Source organism: Carex rostrata, chromosome 6 (genome assembly GCF_964058835.1).
Source record: "Carex rostrata chromosome 6, lpCarRost1.2, whole genome shotgun sequence".
NCBI classification, from domain to species: Eukaryota; Viridiplantae; Streptophyta; class Magnoliopsida; order Poales; family Cyperaceae; genus Carex; species Carex rostrata.
Window position 1 is genome coordinate 13,753,855 of NC_135923.1, and position 21,806 is coordinate 13,775,660.

General features: G+C 36.8%; 3 protein-coding genes across 4 annotated transcripts; 1 reads left to right on the forward strand and 2 right to left on the reverse strand.

Moving 5' to 3' along the window:
- Positions 1-2,827: 2,827 nt before the first annotated feature.
- On the reverse strand, positions 2,828-6,297 carry LOC144555588 (ASC1-like protein 1). Of its 2 annotated transcripts, none has more exons than XM_078303982.1 (6): positions 6,003-6,297; positions 5,440-5,669; positions 4,891-5,046; positions 3,980-4,165; positions 3,247-3,431; positions 2,828-3,113 (listed from the first exon to the last, which is right to left on the reverse strand). In XM_078303982.1, exons 1-6 carry the CDS (start codon positions 6,129-6,131, stop codon positions 3,085-3,087), a joined length of 915 nt encoding a protein of 304 aa, XP_078160108.1. In that variant the 5' UTR covers positions 6,132-6,297; the 3' UTR covers positions 2,828-3,084. The 2 variants fall into 2 exon arrangements, with proteins under 2 accessions (XP_078160108.1, XP_078160107.1); XM_078303981.1 differs by having other exon boundaries at positions 2,934-3,104; positions 3,235-3,431; positions 6,003-6,288.
- A 2,178-nt stretch (positions 6,298-8,475) lies between these two features.
- On the reverse strand, positions 8,476-11,639 carry LOC144555220 (eukaryotic translation initiation factor 5-like). The gene is made up of 2 exons (XM_078303476.1): positions 11,489-11,639; positions 8,476-10,266 (listed from the first exon to the last, which is right to left on the reverse strand). Exon 2 carries the CDS (start codon positions 9,981-9,983, stop codon positions 8,706-8,708), a length of 1,278 nt encoding a protein of 425 aa, XP_078159602.1. The 5' UTR covers positions 9,984-10,266; positions 11,489-11,639; the 3' UTR covers positions 8,476-8,705.
- A 3,074-nt stretch (positions 11,640-14,713) lies between these two features.
- On the forward strand, positions 14,714-21,735 carry SPPA (signal peptide peptidase). Its single transcript, XM_078303286.1, has 13 exons — positions 14,714-15,187; positions 15,504-15,687; positions 16,225-16,362; positions 17,455-17,625; positions 17,841-17,944; positions 18,200-18,267; positions 18,403-18,569; positions 18,842-18,911; positions 19,046-19,200; positions 19,866-19,971; positions 20,264-20,351; positions 20,749-20,892; positions 21,292-21,735. The coding sequence occupies exons 1-13, from the start codon at positions 14,774-14,776 to the stop codon at positions 21,520-21,522; spliced, it is 2,040 nt and encodes a 679-aa protein (XP_078159412.1). The 5' UTR covers positions 14,714-14,773; the 3' UTR covers positions 21,523-21,735.
- The last annotated feature ends 71 nt before the right edge of the window (positions 21,736-21,806 follow it).

Sequence of the window (21,806 nt, forward strand, 5' to 3'; positions counted from 1 at the left end):
ATTGGTGGTGAGTGCGGGTGACTGACCCGCACTGGATTCTGTTTTCCTTGAGTTGTTTTCTGAATTTCTTCTTAGTGCGTTCGCACTGAGGTTGAGTGCGTCCGCACTGAGAAATTCTGTATTGACTGGATTTTCCAGAATGTGACTAACTACTGAGTGCGTCCTCACTGGAGTATTCTTCTGTGTTGATTGAATTTCTTTCCAAAATCCGTCTAAGTACTGAGTGCGGGTGACCGACCCGCACTGAAATTGAGTGCGTCTGCATTACGCTCAGACATTTCCCTTGTTCAGTGCCGTTTTCATGAAAATTTGACTAAGTACTGAGTGCGTCCGCACTGGAGTATTCTTTTCTGTGTTTTCAAGCTGCCGAAATTCTGCTAAGTATTGAGTGCGGGTGATCGACCCGCACTGAAAATGAGTGCGTCCGCACTCGTGTATATTTCTGTATATTTTCAACTGCTGAAAATATGTTCCAAGTGCTGAGTGCGGGTGACCGACCCGCACTGAATTGAGTGCGTCCGCACTCAGGATATTTTTAACCCTAAAACTCAAATCGAACCTTCTCTCTCTCCCCACAGCCCACTTTCCCCATTTTTATGTGATTTTCGCCCAAGAGAGAAGAAAACGAGCGTGAGAGCTTCCTTTCCTGCTCAAGCCCCGATTGTTGCGAGAAATCGAAGTTGGAACCGAGCAAGCGACCGTGGATCTCTCCTAACTCTCTGATTCGGTATTCCTTTCTCTCCTTCTCTCCTTCTCTCTTTCGAAACCTCGAATTTTCTCGAATTCTCGGGTTTTCATTTTAAACCCGAGATTTGTGTTCGAATTGCTCGTGGACTAGTTCATCTACACTCCTTGCTTGTTTATTTGTCAATCTTTTTCTCAATTTCCTTCCGATTTGTGGATTTTGATTTCTAGGGTTTCGTGACAAAACTGAAATCGGGCATAATCGTGAATTGATTTGTTTAATCCAACGGATTAGACTTGTAATCGGTAGGATTACCTTTTGATCTTGAATTTCTAGAACGTTTAATGGTTAATTTGAGGTTTTGACCAAATTAGGGTTTAACCAATCGGTAAATCGAATTGTTACGAGAACCAAAATAGAGAACTGGTACCTAAATTGTTACCAAATTGGATTGTATATGGCTAGAGGGCCTAGATGCAAATATGTGCAGTTGTAGAGATGGTTAATAAGAAAGAGGGAACCGAAAAGAATTGAGTAAGGGATGTACCAACCATTAATACACTAAAGTAAACGTATAGACCACCGAACTAAAGTTAAACCAAGTATATGTGTAATATAGACGTAGACTCGGTCGAGCAAGATCTTGCGGGACACTTCGAGACATCTGATCCTTAATTAAGCGGTACGCTCGTCGTAACCAGGAGCGGGATTCTTGGACTTGTTTGATACTTTATTTTCAGGAATTAAACTGTGTATTCGTTTGTCATGTTGAATATCATTGATTGCATCATTGAATTGTGTAAAGCATTTGCATAGCCTAATCAAATTAAACTCGAATTGATGTGACTGGAGTGATTTGCATGCTGGTATGGTTGTAGGTTGTGTCGATCTATTATGATCTGATTGGATTGAAAGTCACCACGATTTGATATTTATGTGAATGGATTTACGAAGTTAAGCACTTGGATCCAATGAATTTGCAAAGTCGGGCTGTATGTTGGCTTTGATTCCCAGGATCCTAAATGGCCTTAGGTGAACGGCCCTCAATGTTTCCCAGTACCGGTTGGGACGAGGGAGGGTGATTATGTTATGATGTGTGAATTAGAATCGTGGGTGACTAGTGTGTAACGTCTGTGGCTCGGTGGCATTCTCCTACGTGTTAATGCATTTGGAAGGTCAATTGAATATTACGAATATTGGAAACGATTCTAAAGAGGATTTTCTTTATGTGACTTGAACCAGACCTTAATAAACGGTTAAGCCAAGCAATTGCAGATGGGTGTCAGATAAAGGGTCCAGCTCGGTGGGCCATCTGTAGGCGTCAGTGACCCTACAGATGTGGGTTTGATAAAGGGTCCGGCTCGAAAGAACATCTGTAGTTGCTACAAGCCCTCATGAGTCGAGTTAAGCCAAATATATGTTGTGTTTGAAATTCATCTTGGAAATTCTGTTAACTGTGGTTCAAATTGGATTAATTGTTGTCGAGCATTGGCATTCTGTTATTTATGAATATATATCTGTTTGAACTATTTTGGTTTGGGTTTCATTGTTGAATATGGAGTTTGATTACAAGTCCAATAATCTAACTGTGGCAAATTTCGCACTGAGAGTTTTATTTTCACCCCCACCCCTCGGGTTATTTTACAGATACTGGTGCGACTGATTCCGGAGAGGCACGCGAGTAGTAGGCCGTAGTAGCTTACCATTACATGACCCTAGATATGTTTTGTTTGTATAGATTTAGGATAGGCCTCATGGTTGGTATTCGGATGAGATACTTCTGTTGTATTATATTCTGACCAGACTGTGTACTCTGATTATATATAGAAACTCGTTTTATATTGCTTATGGTTTTTTATCTAGTATCCGATTAGCTGAATTTGAACCAGATTCACTATCTCGCACATTGTTACGACCCTGCACATTGTTTATGCTGATGCACACACTATCTGAACAGTGCTCCGTATGTGTGTGCGTGTGCAAGTGTGAGCGAGTGAGAGAGGAAGCCCATGAGAGAGAGTTGTATGTTCTGTTTTTAAAATTTATATTTGCGCTTAATTGTTACATGTACTGATCTTGTTTTGTGCTAATAAAGCCTTGGCAGCCTCTGCCAAGTTTTCATAAAGAGAGAGGGAGAGAGACTTTGCTAATAAATAAATCTTGTAATTTTCATTTGTTCCTGCAACAAATTCAGGAAACATCAGGCAGAAAAAGACTACATCTGAGGTAAATCGACGAGAGTTAACACTAGAACGAAAGGTCTGAGATGACCGACTTCTCTTCTTCACAAATAAATGTACACTTGACCACATTTCAAGAGGAAATGTACTAAAAATACAAGACATGTCAATCTTTTCAGTAGTTTTCTTTGTCTCCATTTTTCACGAATTCGCTTGTAATCAATCCTCATGCTCCTCATCTTCAGAATCTACACCAAAAATCACAAGAGGGACTATAATTCCAAAGCAAAATCAACACTCATGCACAATAGAGTGGATCAAGTACAAGACTGGCATTAAAAATAGTTTAATTAGAAGTAATTCATAAACTAAGATACCAACCTGATCGAACATCTTCTCCTACATGACCTTTCGACTGTATTTGCTTGACCAGCATGCGGTAGATCAAAACCCACCAGTATATGTTCAGAACAAGCAAAGCAAATAGAAGGGTATTGAATACATAGTAGTATACCGGTCCCCAAAATTTGTGCTTCTCTTTATCCAGAGCCAGAAGGACCTCATAACTGAGACATATATGTGTCATACCAAAATACATGAATACAAAATGCTTCTCTCCTAATTGCGATGCATAAAGTAATATACTCATTTATCCTTTGAATTACATGAATGTGGCCTTTTAAGGTTACCATTTAGGTCCCTAGGCATTCCTAACTTGTAACAGTAGTAGCACCCATAATCCTTCTGTTAAAGATGGATGCCAATTCTAGCAATAATATGACATTAGTTGTCCATTTGAACCAGGATTCTACCACCAAATGTAAACCCAACATAGACAGTTCTGACTAAAATTTAATTACCACAAAATATACAAATAGTTTATAAATAAAATGGGACAGGTCAGCTTTACGGGCAAGAGCGATAAATCAATTGATAGCTTCTAACTGATTCCTATTTATGAAGTTTTAACTCTTATATACAAATCATAAAACCCAAATACGCGTGAAATTTGCTTGGTATCAGGCAAGAGAGCTCTTCTTGTATGTTTAAAGTACATTGCCAGGGTTTAGGATTTACTATTTTGAACTGAACAAAACTTGAGAAATTAAATTACCTTGTGCTCCATAAAACCCAAAAGGGGAAGTAAATCAGTCGAAGCAGAACCCATGAGAGAACAAAGAGAACGAATGCAACGGAGGCAAGCAACTCACAATGGGTATACTTTGACATTTTTCCAATCTCCAAAAATACATCACTGGCATCATGAATTGCTAATACGACTGAGCCGACTCTTGCAAATCTGATCAAGATAATATCGAAGTATTGTGTTGAAATCTAATAGTGTTTTCTAATTTCATTTTGAGAAAGTTGATGGATAGATTGAAATTTGGAATGGCAATCGAGAATTATCACTTTTGCAAATTACACAGCTTTGTGATATTTGCACAAAACATCAAATACTTGTCATATTTGGGAACTGGGAGCCAACTTTTTTGAAATTCTTCAAACAGTACTAATTTTTTCAATCTGGTGTTCTGGAAAGGTAAATTGCATTACATGTTGAGAATTCTGTCCTAACCTCAGACAAGACATTTTACATAGTTAAAATTAGTTCTGTCAACAAAAAAATGCAATCGGCAACTTAGGCATGGTGCTTTAAATCAAAATTTTAACCAATGGTTCTTTATGATTTGCAAATAACTTAAAAACATTTTATATTAATTGTTAATACCATAAATCCAGGGTCCTTTAAGGGAGAATGATGCTGGATGTAATTTGAAAGAAAAACGAATTATATAGATGAATATTCAACAAAATGTAATTTTGGTAGCCTGGTTTGCTGAATATTCAACTACGCCTCTAATGCAGATAGATTAAGCCCCAATAAATTTGGCAATCTGGTTTTATGAATATTCAACTGCGCCTCTAATGAAGCTAGATTAAAACCTCAAGTGAGCTATACTCTAAATAACCCTCAATTATACCTAATTTTACTATAGGTTGCATAAAAGAAAATGACCAAACCTGAATATGTACGATAAAGCTATGAGAACAGCAGATGACACGTGATGAATCATTGAAACCCCAAAATCAGACCTCTTGGTTTCCCAGAACATGAGGGCAAATATGGAATACACATAAAATCCACCAACATACATGTAAACTGTCCTCAATCTTAATCTGATGAAATGAGAAAAAAAGAAGAAAAAATTAGTTCAAGCATTGTTGTCTTCAATTCATGCCAGCCTTGCGTCATGCGTGTCATCTGTTCTTACTTTAGGTTTTTGATCAGTATCGGATCTAAAATGTATAGAATTGTGCCTCTGTTTGGATTTGGTTCATTAATTCAGCTCAGAAACTCATTGATCACCAGCATTTTAGTCTCTGATTTGGGTACTTCCACCTTGCCGTACCATTTATAGACCAGCCGAAACCTCATGTCAGTACAAACAGACCTAATTTACCATTTTCTTTTATTCTCGTCTGCTTAAAATTCTCAGTCAAGCTCACTATCTGACGATACTAAAAAATATGTATGCGCTAAAATTAGCAATGGAGTTTTTTGTTTCTTACTTTATTTTTTGATCGGGCCAGACCTGATCACCAGGCCCCACCCAAAAGCTTCTGGTATTTGTAAACCAAGGCTCATCGTACGTTACCAATAAAGCTAGAACCTCTCCAGAAAGAAAATAGATGCATTTCCAAGCTGACTCCTTGAATTTTTTTATCTTTCTTCGACTCTCACTTGGTGTAATACCGAGTTTTTCTTGACCCTTTCCAATGACAAATCTCCTCGCCACTCTCTACATAATTTTCAAAGAAGTAATAATTAAATTCAGAAGATACTTTAAACATTACTACAGATTTCTTTAGGCATTCAACATCTTGAAAGGAATTTTACAGAGTAGATTCAATTTTTGTTTAGCACCTTGGTATATAAAAATTTAGTTATTTTACATAATCTCCATCTTCTTTGGATTCATAAATGTGAATTAAATCTGAAGGAAATAACTAACGAACTCTGGTCAATTACGAAGGCATGATAAATTATCGCATAATTCAGTAATTAATAAGCAATCATGGTCCCAGCTTTACTGAGCTGAAAGTGACTCTGAAAAAAAATAAAACGAACAAACCTCAAATAGGAATCGATCAAGGAAGAACCGAGCGGTGGGGAAGAAGAGAGCGAACAAAGGGATAGCAAGGAAGTCTCTGTACGCGGGAAAGGCTTCTCTCTCCCAATCTATCGAGCGCAACAAATCCATTGGAGAAACCTTCAATTTAAAATTTGTATTCAGAAACGCTCTCCCCTCCTCTTCTATGTAATTTTGTTAGTTTTTTTTTTTAATTTATCAAATTCGAATTGAACTTCCCAGTTTATGTTTGTTCTACTCGAACCAGAAATGGCAAAAAGAAAAAAAATGAGGAAAAGACTTACAGTACTGTATACTATTATTGAATGGGTTTGCCCCTGGATTTTGGTTTAATTGTCAACATTGCCATTGAGATCATGTGGTCTCGCTGGTCGGGCTTACTCTCGGTCAAGATTAGGATTTTTAATTTCTGTTCTTTCGAATCAAACGAAGAATACAAAGCGTCTATTTTTTCTAAATAACTGCTAACTATTTTTTAGAAATAAATGTCTTTAAAATTTCTAAATTTTATATCTCTTAAATTAATTTTAAAGCATCTATTAAACCACATTAGCAACAAATTAAGAAGAAAAAATAATTTAAACCAATTATTTAGCCAACATAAAATTTATAAATAGTTTCTTAATATAAGAGAGTCTCTCACATTTCTAAAACTGCATTACAAACTCTCACATTAAATTAGAAACTCTAATAATACCATGGATATAGATGCTTTCAAAGACTAAAGTTCTAAATATTTATAAATTTTGGAAACATTTTTAGTTCCAATAGTCAATAATACCCTGACAAAAGCCAAATAATTGGAGTCTTTGCCTTTTAATTATGTGGTAATGCATTTAATCTTCAATTTGGTTCAATATATTTGTCCACCAATGTAATTTCAGGCGAAGTCTGGGTGCAACAGGTAGCTTGTCCAAGTCATCACGTCCCACTTGGCGGTTGACAAAATTTTAATTTATGGAATTTATCCATTTGAAAATTCAAAGTGGACTTTCAATTTTTTTTAAAGGAAATGCTAAGATCTAACAACGTCAAAGTAAGCCTGAGGCAATTTCATATAAATTATCGCATACATGGTTCTGGAAACCAAGCAAGTTATGAGGCAATTTCATATGAAATTTTTTATTGAACGGGTTACGTGTGCGGTGGCCCGTTACATTAATTTAGAAATAGAATAATTATAACTATTCCCACACCTCTATTCTCCAATTTATCTCCACATTTTTATTAAAACAAAATTGTACTATAGTCCTCACTAATTATATAATTTTCCTTTTTCACTTGCCACATTTGTCATGCGTTAATCTTCATAAGTATAAATATACCTGCAAAATAAGGTATTAATACTTGCATGCGTAACTTGATATGATCACCTCTTTTACAGCCCTCAATGATCCCCGCATCAACCTTCCCCAATTATTCTTGCGTTAACATTTCTCTAACAAAACACTATGACATTTCAACTTTATTTTGGTTGTCATCAAAAACTTGTAAAAAATGTACTAATGTGAATAATTCAGAAACATTAATTTTTTAACTTATTGATTCACATAAAAATAAAATTGAAATGTGATATTTTTTTATGAACACAGAGAGAAAATAACATATATCGCATTCAATAATTTTATTTTAAGTTTTAAATTTCAAACTATTAAAGTTTTTAAAAATAAAGACAATTATAGACAAAAAAATAAAGATACTTGAACCCTCCCCATATATTATACATCTCCCAGAGTCCCAGTAGCTGTACAAAATAACATTGGAGGAGTCAACAGTTATCATTATAGATCAGTACTGCAGCTTCTTTTTGTAAATTAATTTAGCTGTCAATTGGGAGGGCCGGGGGATGGGGATGGGAGTTGGGACCACACAACATGAACAGTAAGTTGTTGTGATCTCATGTTCAGACGCATATTTCTTAACAAATTAATTTGGAATTGATTACTAGTACAGCTCAAACTAGAACTGTAGAACACAATGTCTACAACAACCACTTCAGTTTCTTTTAAGAAGGTACATAACAACCTATCAAAGTAACATAGTCTAAATTGGAGACCTAATAATACATGGATTTGATATCAATTTAGCGGTTATAAAGCAACCAATATGACCCTGCTATTTCTGGAAACAGTATCTCAGTCGAAATGTAAATCCTCACTGTCCAATCACCTAACCCTGCTATTTATGTATTGACATCTTTCTCCACTGCAGGCATCCATCCCACAGTACACAATGATTATTTATAAATAAATTCCTTCCTGATAGAATACTTATATTCTGTCAAGATAATTTATAATTAGTTGTTTCATGACAGAATAGTTCTATTCTTTAATCACCGGCATTCTCCTGATGATATGTATCACGAAGAAAAGATCAAACTGAACCATACAACAGAACCACATCATTTAATGCAACACAGACATCCCCAAAAAACTTAAAAAAGACAATCCATATAAAAGTCTAAACACGACGTATTAATTAGAAACATCACAGGATCTGAATGAAGTTTCATAACCCACCACCCAATCTGCCAGACACATACACCAAACATGACAACAACAGGTCACACGAACATCCCCAAACAAAAACAACTCAAACATACCACAATAATAATTCAGAAGCAAAACACAGTATTAATTAAAATACTGAAGTACCATTCATATTTCCCAAATAACAGGAATATAACTATTCCTCCTCAGACTCAGACTCAGCATTCTGGAGCCACTCAACAAACGGCTTCAAACTCTTCCAGATAGGGGCTGCTTTGTTCTTACCAGCCACACCCTCCTCGTACCACTTGACAATAATCTCCTCTTCAAGCAAATCAGCATCATACAGATCCTTGGCAGCCAAAGCCAATTCCTTCAGTGCCTCTGCACTGCACCTGGCACATAAGCCCTCTATTGCTCTCAGCAATCGCATCTGTGACTCCTCGTCATTCACCACAGCCATGATATAGGGCTTCTTCTTCATCACTTCTTTCGCAAAACCTTTTCCAACCCCATCAAAAAGAGCTTCAACAACTGCATCCATGACCTCTTGAGAAGTACCGGCCAGACTGCCAGCACAGGCCTTGAGTTCACTTGGTTTCATTCCCTCCTTCAGCTTGTTCTTAATTTCAGATACAGTTTTCGAGACAACATCTTTCTTCTCGGGCTTTGGTGGTGGTGGTTTCTTCTCTTCTGTAGTGGAGAGCACGACCATCTCAGCAGTGACAGCACTGAGCTGCTCCCTCATCCTCTGCTCAGCAGCAGCTGCTGAGGTGTCAGTCTGCCATTCAACATCGTCTTCCTCTTCCTCAGCTGTGACCTCAGCATCACCAGCCTGGCTTCCAGCTGGAGAAGAGTGCTCCTCGTCAGAACCATTTGCCTTCTTTTTAGAAGATTTGGTAGTAGCAGTGGTACCTTTCTTCTTACTATCTTTCTTCAGCTTCTTCTGTTCTTCGTCAATGGCCTCACCCTCTTTGAGCCTCTCTTTCTCGGCACGCCTCATTGCCTTTTTATCCTTCCCTTTCTTGACCTCAGGTGGGTTTTTTATAATAAAACCTGTCAGCTTGTCCCGCATGTCCACATCAGATATGAACCCACAGGCAGCACACTTGAGACTTATCATCTGAGTCTTGGATATGAGGATGTCAGTCTCAGGATTGCCACAACCGTAGCACTGCACATACTTCTTAATGAAGTTCTCAAGAAGATCAGCCAGTTTGGCAGTATCATGGGCCCCATTAACCAGTGCAGTCCCAGTCTTTGCATCAAACTTTGACTGGGCCCCGAGCTCACACCCGAAGTACTTAGTTGTGTAAGAGGCAGGCCGGGCCAAGGCCTTGGCAACATCAACCATATTGACGATGTTTGTCTTGATGCCATTACCACGACCTTCAATTTTTGTGATCATTTTCGGCATCTTGTACCGGTAGAAGGCATCATCGCTGTTTGCAGCGCCAATGTTTAGGAGAGCCATGTTGAAAAGCAGGGAGTAACTAGTTTTCAGATGTAGCTTTGATGCGGTTTGGAAAAGAACAGGTGCTCAACTGGAGAAGATGTGGACTGGAGATAGTGTATGCGGGTGGGGAGTTCAAAGGAGGAGAGAGGTTTTTTTCTGGGGGCGAGAAAATACTCGCCAAGCAACCCGATTGATCCCAAGAGGAATGAATTGGCCTGCCCAGACATAAAAAAAGCCCTGCTCGTGACACCCTCCACTGTTGCTGGCTCTGGAATTCGAAATTAGATTGATCTGTTGCTCACTGGATTGTTGAAAATTGAAAAAGTGTCAGAAACCAAGGATTGTTGTATATAAAAGGAAAGAATTGTTGCAAATTAATGGTTCAAACACGGTAAATTGAAAGCTATTTTGCTGCTAAGAAAAGTTATAGAACAGCTTTGTAAAATGCTACCTATGAGTCATGACAGGATACAATATTACAATGGAACAATTGTTAAGCGGGGAAATGCAATAAATAATTAGTATAAGAACTTGAATCTTTTAGAAAGGATTAAGCTATTTTCAGTAACTTATCACACCATTACTTAATTTGCTAATAACTCCACACTTAAAAAAAATTCACAGTGGTAATGGTAGTACTATTATATTAACTATAAGACCTAAGATTCGGTTACTAATTCAACGATTATCTAATACCAAACAAACATATAGAACAAGTGTCCAATTAGATATATAAAGGTCGTAGGATACTGTTAGCACTTCAACAACTATCTCAAACCATGCGAATAAACATATAGAACAGTTATTAAATTAGATATGTAAAGGTTGCAAATAAACTAGAAAGAAGTAAATACCAACTTGCACTTTACAACCACATTAAAGAATACTATTAGCACGGAAAATAATGTGCTACTGGATATCAATTGCTGAAACAATTTACTTCCAAAATCAAATTAGGCTTTACTACAATACTGAGAGAACCTATCACAATTCAAACCTATTCACGTTTTACTGTAACTTATTCCCCAAGCTAATCCCTTGTTATTGTACTTGAACCTACTAAACCAATCCAAAAAGGTACTTGTGTTTCTTTCTTCAGAGAGTAACACATTTCAGCAAACACATATTCTAACACGCTAGAACAAAACAAAAAAACAACAGGAACTTGGAATTGCAAAACTCATTCTTCTAACAGATCTAGAAATATATTCTTACTTTACCGTGCAATAACAATGACAATTGCCACCAGAAGCTGCAGCTCTTTTCTTGAGAGCTGGTATATAATGGACCTAAATCCTAATTAAATAACAAATCTAGGAAAAAGAAAGAATATCTATGGGCGGGATTAGCAAGAACTCTACCCGTTTCTACACAAGTCAATGCCTCGAAAGTAATTAGCAATTAGATCGACCAGCATAAGATAAATTCTACCTTATTAAAAATTCTGATTGGATTAAAGAGTCGACAATTAAATAACTCCGTAAACTAATGAATAAATGAAAAGATCGGATAGATCTGCTCACCTTCACAAATCGCCGCAAACGAAACCCTAATACCTCTTCTTTCTCTTCTTTCTCTCGATCGTGGGATGAAGTCGGCAGATGGAAAAGGGGAATGGGTAGCTATATATAATTCCAGAGAGAGGCGGCGAGAAGGTTCCTTGGGGCAAAACCTAGCGTAAGTAGATTGGGTTGTTTTAGAAAGCCCGATGTGGCGAGACCCAAACGCGTTGATATTTCAAAAGATTAATTTCCACCGTCGATCTAGGGAAGGAAGGGATCGGACGGTAGAATTTAACAGGCGAGGAAGCATGATGCATGGTTAGGCCTAGGCCTTGTTGATTTTTTCAGGTAACTGTAAACTTACGCGATTCTTATTGATTTTTTTTTATAAACCATAATTAGAAAAAAAAAATTATGAAACTAACGAGATTACTTTTTTTTTTACAAAAATTATAAAAATCGAAATGTCATTTTAGTTCTGAATTTTTTTTTTTTTTTAACCAAAATGGCCAGGTATTTTTACAGTTTTTCAACGTATTTTTTTCTTGAAATATGTGAAAACGGCTTGTTAAAGGATGTTTGAAAATATAATCTAATCTCGTCTTCTTACATAAATAATACAAATTTAGATTTCTTTTAAAGAAAATAGATTTTGGAATTGACCTGATTTAAATTTGTCTTTCATCGATATTTTTGTCAATTCATCTTATATAAAATATATATTTAATTATAATTATCTCATTTACATCAAACAAGTTGGATTAAAAAAGTAAGGTTTATTTTTTGAGTCGATAATAATAGTTCAGAATAAATCTTAGAAGTTATATTTCTTCGATTTTGATTCAAATTGTTATTTAAGACCCATTGGACTATATTTTTAATTATTGCTTATGTTAAGATTCTTGTAAATGAGAGAATAAAATTTAGTTGTCTCTTGATCATATCATCATGAGTTCCTAAAATTTGGTTGGTGACAAGTGAGCCCTTAAATTTTTATTTGTGACAATGATCCAGATAGTTAATTTATAATTCAATGCTTAATTTTTACTTTTTAGAATGAAATAATAGCAATGCTCTCGGATGTTTACGTATGATTAGAATACTTATCATTAACCTGTTGATGTGACTATAACACTCTTATATGGAGCTGCACAAGAAATTGTACAAAAAAGGTGAAATTCAGAAGGCAATGGATTTTCTACATGAAATGATTTCTAAAGGGCATCAACCTGATGCTGTTACTATAACACTTTTATATAGGGCTGTGCAAGAAGTTGTGCGAGAAGGGTGAAATTGAGAAGGCAGTAAATTTTCCACACGACATGATTTCTTGACGGCATCAACCTGATTTGTGACCATAGCAGTCTTATTAGACTCTGATTATACAAGAATGGTGAAATTGTGAAATTTTCTACACAACTATATAACTTATATATGGGCTGTGCAGGAAAGGTGAAACTGAGAAGGCAATAGATTTTCTACATGACATGATTTCTAAAAGGCATCAGCAGGTGAATAGAGAAAGCAATGCATTTTCTACATGACACAATTTCTAAAGTGCATCAGTGTGATTTTGTGACCATAGCACTTTTTTATTGCAAATTCTTTGATATCTACTACAAATTGAACCTGACATAACTTGATGGCAATCAGAAATTTGTTTCACATCAAATTTTGATTTCGTCATTTCTTTGAGTACCTTGAGTGCATCAGAATTTGTTGTTTTTAACAACTTACCAAAGACTATTGTTGTTATACCTATTTCTTGACAAAACAGACATTAAAGAAGCAACAATATGAAATTAAAGTATTAATTCATGAGAACTAGCCTTTGATCTAGTGGCAAAGACACATGATCTCTATATGAGAGGTTATGGATTCGAAACCCAGATGGGAAAAATCATTTGTTATAATAACAAATGTATTAAATAGTTGGGTGACTTGACCTCCAACTTTTACTAAAAAAAAAATATTAATTCATACTAACAAATCAATATATAAGAAATATAACTTGGGAGGAGAACTTACGTGCGATGATGGAGTTGTTGAGAGAAAAGGAAGCACTGCGCCAATAGAGAGGGAAAACGAAAGTGATTCATGCTCTGCGAGGGAAAATGAAATGAAAATTCGACAGAGGCGGGAAGGGTATTACTGGTAGATACACTGGTGGGGCCCCTTTTCTCTCCGCTACTCCCCGATTCGGGAGGGACGAAATTGGTGGGTCTAGAGTAATAGAGTTCCTCTGGCTTGTTACTTCCCCTTCGGTGTTTTTTTGTGGAGCGAGTAAGATACTGATATTTCCCCTGCTCTCCCGTTCCTTCTCCTCCATTCCCTTCTTCTGAAGTTGACCCTAAATTAACTAAATTTTTCAGTTTAGATACGAATGATCAAATCTATTTTGCCACGAATATTAAAAGAACACCTTGCATTCCATCTCAATTCAAATTGATCCCAATTTGAAACAATCCGAATGTAAATTCAAAATTTTGAGTAGCTGGCGAAAGATTGAGTAAAATTTTTATCAGAGCAGTTTTGACTCCATGCAGCTTTAAAATCTTTACTCAAAAATTAATCTGTTCAATTCAAAGCATTAAAAAGATTCCCTTGCAGAGAATACAGATTCGTATTCTTTGCATTAACTGAAAAAAAAAACAATCTTTTGAGTTAATAAATATCAACCATTTAATTTTAAATGGAGCTAATTCACCACCTGACTATAATATAAGAGGTTTTTCAATATTAGTACAGATTTATTCGTATTTTAAAACAGATTGAACGGTTCAGATTAATTAACTGAAGAAATTCCCTTTTGAGTTAATGCAGAGAATACGGATTCGTTAAAATCCTTATCCCTGCGCTGCATGAAGCAAAAATTAATCTGTTAAAATCTTTACCCGAAAGATCCGACTCAGATATCACTCCTACGAACCTTTTTCTTTTTTCTTTTCCATTCAAACCAACTGGCTCTTCAAAAGTGATCCACGCAGACGAGCCCAGAACGAACGAAGCCCGACTGTCCAAGAAAATTTTCTAACGTGGCAACAACGCGACCTTGCCACCCCCAATCCTCTCCTCAGCTAGTTTCTCTGCGCCTCTTTCTGACGATTTACAACAGTGCGAGTCACTGCATTCTGTGTCTTCGTACTTGTTCTATTCTGTACAGTTCGGCACACGAAGTTATACAGATTTTTGACCGCATCGTGTAACTCCTGCACTCTCCGTTGCTCCGAGTGAGTAAATAGTAAATACCCCACTCCACCCAAGTATACCAGCTGGAGAGAAACCTCTCTGGTTCTTTCCCTGCTAATGGCGAAGATACTTCTCTCCAAGCCATCTCCGCGCGTCTTCCATTCGCTACACCAACACGCACGCACAAACATCTCATCCTCCCTCCTCTCCTCGATTTCGAACCCATCCCACCTTTCCCGCTGCTTTCTCCATGCCCCTCCTCCTCCGACCAGACCCCTTCGCTTGCTTTTCACGGTGAGGGCCATCGAATCCTCCTCAAAGGAGATAGAAGAGGCGAAGGTTGAGGCTGGCGATGGCGCGCTTCGATCGGTCTATGCTAGCAAGGCTTCCGAGGAGTTTCCCAGCGGGGAGTTTGAGATGGAGGAGATCGGGTTATGGCGCCAATCTTTGGTCCAGCTGAGGATGCTTATCGCCCCTCCGTGGCAGCGTGTCAGAAAGGGAAGCGTTCTTTCAATGAAGCTCAGTGGGCAGGTTATTATATTTTAAACTCAATTGATTTAGTTGGAACTAGGGGATTTTGACTTGACGATAATAAATTAAGCCTAAATTAGCAGCACTGTGTAATATGCACCATAATGTGCCAAGAAAAAAATGTAGTTGATTGAAGGTAATCACATGATCAGTGAGGTAATTCATTTGTTGTTCTGTGATTTTTCTATCAATTTACCAAGTCACTCAAACTCTGTTTAATACATGTCACCTGTGGTTTTGCCTGCCTTACTAATAAAGATGTAAAGAATTGTCAATTTTATGTTATGTTATAATGAACTCTCTCTAATAATTTCAGATATCTGATCAATTAAAATCACGATTTGCATCGGGGCTCTCTCTACCTCAAATTTGTGAAAATTTTTACAAGGCAGCATATGATCCTCGTATATCTGGTATATATATCCATATAAATCCACTCTCATGTGGCTGGGCCAAAGTTGATGAAATACGGAGGCACATAATTGATTTCAAGAAATCAGGTACCATCTATAAAGATGATACAATACAACTCCTTTTGTTACATGTTATTGTAATCTATTGGTTCAGCCTGTATTAGAATATGGGAGGACAGCAGATGTGTACTGTTAGATCTTATAAATCTGACAGATTGAATTATTGGCCTGATCCAGACTTAACCAAACCCAAATCAACCCTCACCCAACTGATCCGCAATATGTTATACTCAAACACAAACAGACCTGAGTGCGAGCAATCTGTAGCCCAACTGACCAGTTATCTTGTTAACCTGTAACCCAATCAGAGTTGATCTTATTACATGGATTTTTTGGATTCTTAAGTTAACTGGTTTAGGTATGCATCAAAAGCTCAATTGGGCGTAAATCATTACTCTCATGCACTACCAAAGCCAGGCTCAGTAATGACTACTGTACTGCATCACAGGTCTTCTACTGGCTTGTGGTGCTGAAGTTTCAGCACTGTGATTTAGCAAAATCTTATATACATTTACATTTTGCATCTCTCATGTTATTAATAGCTTCTATTTTGTTCTATTGAAGGGAAGTTTGTTGTGGGTTACATGCCTATTTGTGGAGAGAAGGAATATTACCTGGCATGTGCATGTGGTGAGTTGTATGTCCCTCCAAGTGCTTATGTGTCACTACTTGGTTTGACAGTGCAGCAATCTTTTTTGAGAGGTAACGTTGTTCTTTTACTTTTTGTCAAGAATATACATGCCAAATGTTTCACAATCTACCCTCAATGACCACCTAGTTACACTCTGTAGAAAAGTGGCATAATATGCAGTAGCGTGCAGGGGCGGACCCAATAAGGCCGAGGTGGGGCAACTGCCCCCCCCCTGGATTTTGAAATTTTGTGAGAATTACGGGCCCGGACTTACTTTGCCCCTTCTGAAATTTGTTGCTCCCCTCTTAAAAGCCCAAAACTTTCAGCACTGTTAAAAAAAAAAATCAAAGCCCAAAACAGTTCGCACTCTGATTCTGTTATTTCGCTCTCTGACTCTGTTAATTCACGAAGCCCAAAACCATTGGTTAAATCTGTTAGTTGGCGAAGTTCTCTCTCTGTTAGTGATTGCCAAAACTATTGCCCAAACTGTTCAATTAGATTTAATAATAAAATAAAAACGTTCAATTAGAATTGATACTGGGTTATAATTTTAAAAAGGAAACCTCAGATGTCAATTGTTAACCAGTTATCTCTTTGAAAACCCCATCAACCTTTATGTTCATTTTTTTTTTATTCACCTTTTAAGAAATAAAAAATATATTGAAACTCAAGTTATCTGATAAAGAAAAATTCATCTTAATGCACAATATAATGATTGACTATTTTTGTTATTTTTTATTATGCAAGAGACTATTTTTTTTTTTCATCCAGTACCCTATTTGTTAATGGATTTAAACCCGATAAGCTAGTTGAACTTGAATATTTTAATGTGTAAGCTATTTGAATCCGATTCCTGCCCTACCCTGGCGGAAATCCTGGATCTACCTTTGGTAGAGTGTATCATATGCTGGAATGATATATTGTTCTACTTGGTAACCCAGGATGTTAGGTTCATCTGAGATGTGGATTATCTTTTTGCCTGTCTTTTCAATGTCAAAATTGAGAGAAATAGAATGAATTGTTAAAAAGAATATAGCACCACCTATTTTCACCAGGTTTATTTTGTTAGTACTGTATGAAGCTTCCTTGGAAGAAAATCAGGTTGGGCAAACTGTTGAGTTAAAAATATGCGATTAATCTGAGCCACCACACTTTCCTTACAGGTCTGTTAGAGAAAATAGGCGTGGAACCTGAAATTCAAAGAATCGGAAAATACAAAAGTGCTGGTGACCAATTAGCGAGAAAGACTATATCAGAAGAAGTCAAAGAAATGCTAACTGCTTTATTAGACAATATATATGAAAATTGGCTGGATGTTATTTCTTCTGCTCGAGGTACATGATTGCTGACAAATTTGCAAAAGACCCTTAACATGCCAGATTAAAAGGACCTCGCCTTTCTTTATGAAATCCAAATTGCAATTCATTAAAAGGGAGGGGTGCTTTTTTGCAATTTATATCATGGCCATTTGTTGTTTTGTTTGAATTTGTTTTGCATACTCTTTTTTCGGTTGTCTTATTGAATTCTGTGTTAAATTTACCTGTACTAGGAAAGAGTAGAGAGGATGTTGTGGAGTTTCTAAACTCAGGAGTTTATCAAGTCGAGAGACTTAAAGAAGAAGGTTGGATTACAAATATATTGTACGATGATGAGGTGCAAATTCTCTAAACACCCCCCCCTCTTTGATGTCATAAAAGTTGTTAATCATAAATGAGAATGGGAATGTATTCTCTGTAGCAGCACAACCAAAAGTTAATGCTCAACTTGTTTAAACAATGATCTAAAGTAAAGAGATACTAGATTATGTTACAATATTGTTCAGCATCAAGGGACTGTAAAGAATGTGATGGATGCAGATTATCCTTGCATGTAATTTTAATAGGGGAATATCTGTTTTATTTGATGCAGATCTCATCAATGCTGAAGGAAAGAATAGGACAGAAGGACAAGAAAAGTCTGCGTACTGTTGATTATAGGTAATGAAAATATTCCTGTGGTTTATAGCTTACAATTAATGTAGTTTGAAAAATCTACCCAGTTTACAATATGACACCTGACCTTCTTTGTCTGTGTGTGTGTGTGCGTGCATGCGTGGGTATCTTTTCCAATAGCAAGTACTCTAGAGTAAAGAAAGGGACACTTGGACTAGGAGGAGGTGGGGAACAAATTGCAGTGATAAGAGCATCAGGATCTATCAGTCGAACACCTGGGCCCCTGAGCTCACCTGGCTCTGGTATAGTAGCTGAACAATTGATAGAGAAGTTACGCACCGTAAGAGGTAAGTTCAGTGCAAGGAAGTACCATGTTTTTTGTCAGAATTATTTCTGCGAATTGATCTACTGATAATGCTGGTACAGATCGGTTTGATCACACATTTGTATAATATTTATTTATGTTTCCTCATGTTCTTGCCTTGTTTTGTGTCTGTTTCACAATTGGGTCTTTGTTGTACACCTAAGGTCTTACTGAGGCTTAATTGCAGAAAATCTTGCTTAATAGAAAGTTTGACTTAAGATGGAAGTATTAATTTCAAGCAGCTTGTTTTTCCAGAGTCAGACAAGTACAAGGCAGTAATATTACGAATTGATAGCCCAGGTGGAGATGCTCTTGCTTCTGATTTGTATGTTATTGCTTGAACCGTTTGTTTTCCTTTCTCTCCATGGATTTTGCTTTTATTATTCATTGAACTTGTGGTCTTCTTTATGAGATTTCTTATCATCTTACCTAATTATTTTCTTAGCTTTGTATTTGTAGAATGTGGAGAGAGATTCGACTTCTTGCTGAATCAAAGCCGGTGATAGCATCCATGTCTGATCTGGCAGCAAGTGGCGGTTACTACATGGCCATGGCTGCACCAGTGATTGTGGCAGAGAAGCTTACTCTAACTGGCTCTATTGGAGTAGTTACAGGTTATAATTTATGTCTTCTTCTTTAGTTTTCATGGATGTTTTCCTATGTGCACCATGTGCAAACCCGATACTCTAAATCAGTGTTGTAAAAAATGTCCATTTAGGCCAATTAGTCATTGGCGGTTATCTAACCGTCATGGATTTTCCCAAATAATCGGCCGATTATGCTTGATTATGCCCGATTATTCCCGAATAATCGCTTGGCAGTACCCTGTCCGTCCGACGAGCGCATACCGCTATTTATAACACTGCGCTAAATAGCCTCATAAAATGAGATATGACATGATATCAAGTTGTGATGTACTAGGATGGCCTCCAAGAGGTCCCAGTTTCAAAATCCATGTGGATGTGAGAATTCTGAGCTTCTCCATTTAAAAAAAAAAAAAAAAGATATCAAGAGAAAAGATCTCATCCCGAACTTTATAAATATTCCCATATATTCCTAAATCTTTTTCTTAAAGAGGTTGGGTCCAAAAGGAGGAATGGTCTCAATATTTAAATTAAAGTGGAGAGGGTATTTAAGGAGTAAATAAACTAGTTCTTGTTCAAGGAGACATTGCTATTCTTTTATGTAGGGGCGTGCAAGGAACTTTTCCTTATTGATCATTATAGAGGTTGAATTTTCCATTTGAGCTTTCTATTGATCATGATGCTTTTACTTCCAGGAAGATTTTCATTACAGAAGCTATATGAGAGAATTGGTTTTAACAAAGAAGTTCTCTCAAGGGGTAAATTTTCGGAGTTCAGAGCTGCTGATCAACGCCCCCTCAGGTAAAATTGAAAGAAATATTTCTTTTCTTTTATGATGTAATAACTTGCAGTATATGTGCCATAGTTGTGTTTTAGGATTAATTAACCCGTATGCCCTGCTTGGCTCTAGTCTTAAAAAACTTTGATATTTGGGTGTATTGGGTTCCTATTAATCTCACTAGTACCAAAGCTATATATTATTTATTTTATCTTCTTTTTCTTTTGCATTTTGTTTCCTTGATTGCTTCATTTTCTTTTCTGTTTGTTTGTTATGATTTTAGTTTGCTTACAAGTGAAAAACTTTTGTTGACAGACCAGATGAAGCAGAGCTATTTGCAAAATCTACGCAGCACACATACAGACAATTTCGTGATAAAGCAGCCTTTTCACGGTCAATGGATGTAAGCATTGGATAACAAAACCATGACACATAAGATATACAAACTATATTGTGATAAAGAAGCTTTCACATTCTACGGATGTAAACATTGAGAGTATAATGTAACAAAACTGTTTGCTCTGACCTGAAATTATTAGAAACTTGGTTTGTTAACATGGAACTAGAGTCCTGGATTTAATCTTGTCAGAGGATAATAATAACAATATAGTTCTACCTTAGTTAATTTATATGTGATTGCCCAGTGCTTTACACTCTCCAAAAAGTGAGTGCAAGTACTGACTATTAAGAGCTTAAAAATGAAGTTGCCTTTCTCTCGGTTGGTTAGCTCCAGATACAACCCTTTTTAGAACTCTATTTTTTGGTTGCAAGGATTTAATAGAGTTCTAACTGATAACTAGCTAGACGAAATGGAGAATGTGGCCCAAGGGCGGGTATGGAGTGGCAGGGATGCAGCTTCAAGAGGATTGGTTGATTCAATTGGTGGATTCTCTCGTGCTGTTGCCATTGCCAAGCTCAAGGCTAATATTCCACAGGATAGAAAGGTTCTATTACACTTTTGAGATTTAGATAACATAACCAAACATACCACAATAAATGGATGTGAACTACTGCATATTGGTTTCAGAAAGGCCTTTTCTTTTATTTTGTGTAATATTTGTTCTCTTTTTCCTGTTCTTTTTTGATAGTATAATTGAAAGAATTTCTAGGTAATTGATGAAAAGATGAATTACATTAGGTTTTATTTTATAAGTTAAGCTTATTCAGGGTTGTTGCTCAGTTGGATCGATTGCAAAATAAGGTATATGAGGTCAATTATTTATTTATCAACACTCAATTCCCAAGCGAAGCTTATAGCAGCTAAATTATAACATAAAAAATCTTAACTTGGGCTTAATAACAAAAATATGCTGCAACTTGCTGATTTTATTTTACTTTTCCAGGTTAGGTTAGTGGAGATGTCAAAACCAAGCCCATCTCTACAAGGCCTCCTGACCGGTATTGGCAGTTCGTTAATTGGCATTGACAGAGCAGCCAAACAAGTGTTGAATGACGTGTCGGCAATCTCTGGTGTTCAAGCAAGAATGGACAGCATCACTTTTGAAGGATTGGGAGAAGCAACAGATGTAGAGCAGATATTGGCACTCGTAAAGGATTATCTTAGCGCCCTCTAATTTTCGGTGATTTCCATAGTTAATAATGCAGTAATTTGTAATTAGACATGAAAGAAATTACTTACTGGGAATTGGCAATTCTAGTAAAATAAAGACGATGCAAGACTGCAAGTTATAGTTGGTTATTATTTGACGGCTGGTAGTTTAGCGTGTTCTTGCGGCAGTTATTCAAATTGATGCAAAAAAACATGCAAATTTAATATTTCGTTCAAGCGGAGTATGGTTTTCCTGTTTCTCTCTCAAAGATGGACTGAGTGAATTGCCAGACCTAATCGAAGAGCATT

Coding starts and splice junctions, on each gene's coding strand:
- SPPA (XM_078303286.1), top strand. CDS start 14,774: ATGGCGAAGATACTTCTCTCCAAGCCATCTCCGCGCGTCTTCCATTCG. Junction 17,945..18,199: donor ATATATTGTACGATGATGAG/GTGCAAATTCTC, acceptor TATTTGATGCAG/ATCTCATCAATGCTGAAGGA. Junction 20,893..21,291: donor ATATTCCACAGGATAGAAAG/GTTCTATTACAC, acceptor TTACTTTTCCAG/GTTAGGTTAGTGGAGATGTC.
- LOC144555220 (XM_078303476.1), bottom strand. CDS start 9,983: ATGGCTCTCCTAAACATTGGCGCTGCAAACAGCGATGATGCCTTCTAC.
- LOC144555588 (XM_078303981.1), bottom strand. CDS start 6,131: ATGGATTTGTTGCGCTCGATAGATTGGGAGAGAGAAGCCTTTCCCGCG. Junction 5,047..5,439: donor TGGCCCGATCAAAAAATAAA/GTAAGAAACAAA, acceptor TCATTTCATCAG/ATTAAGATTGAGGACAGTTT. Junction 3,432..3,979: donor TGGGTTTTATGGAGCACAAG/GTAATTTAATTT, acceptor TATATGTCTCAG/TTATGAGGTCCTTCTGGCTC.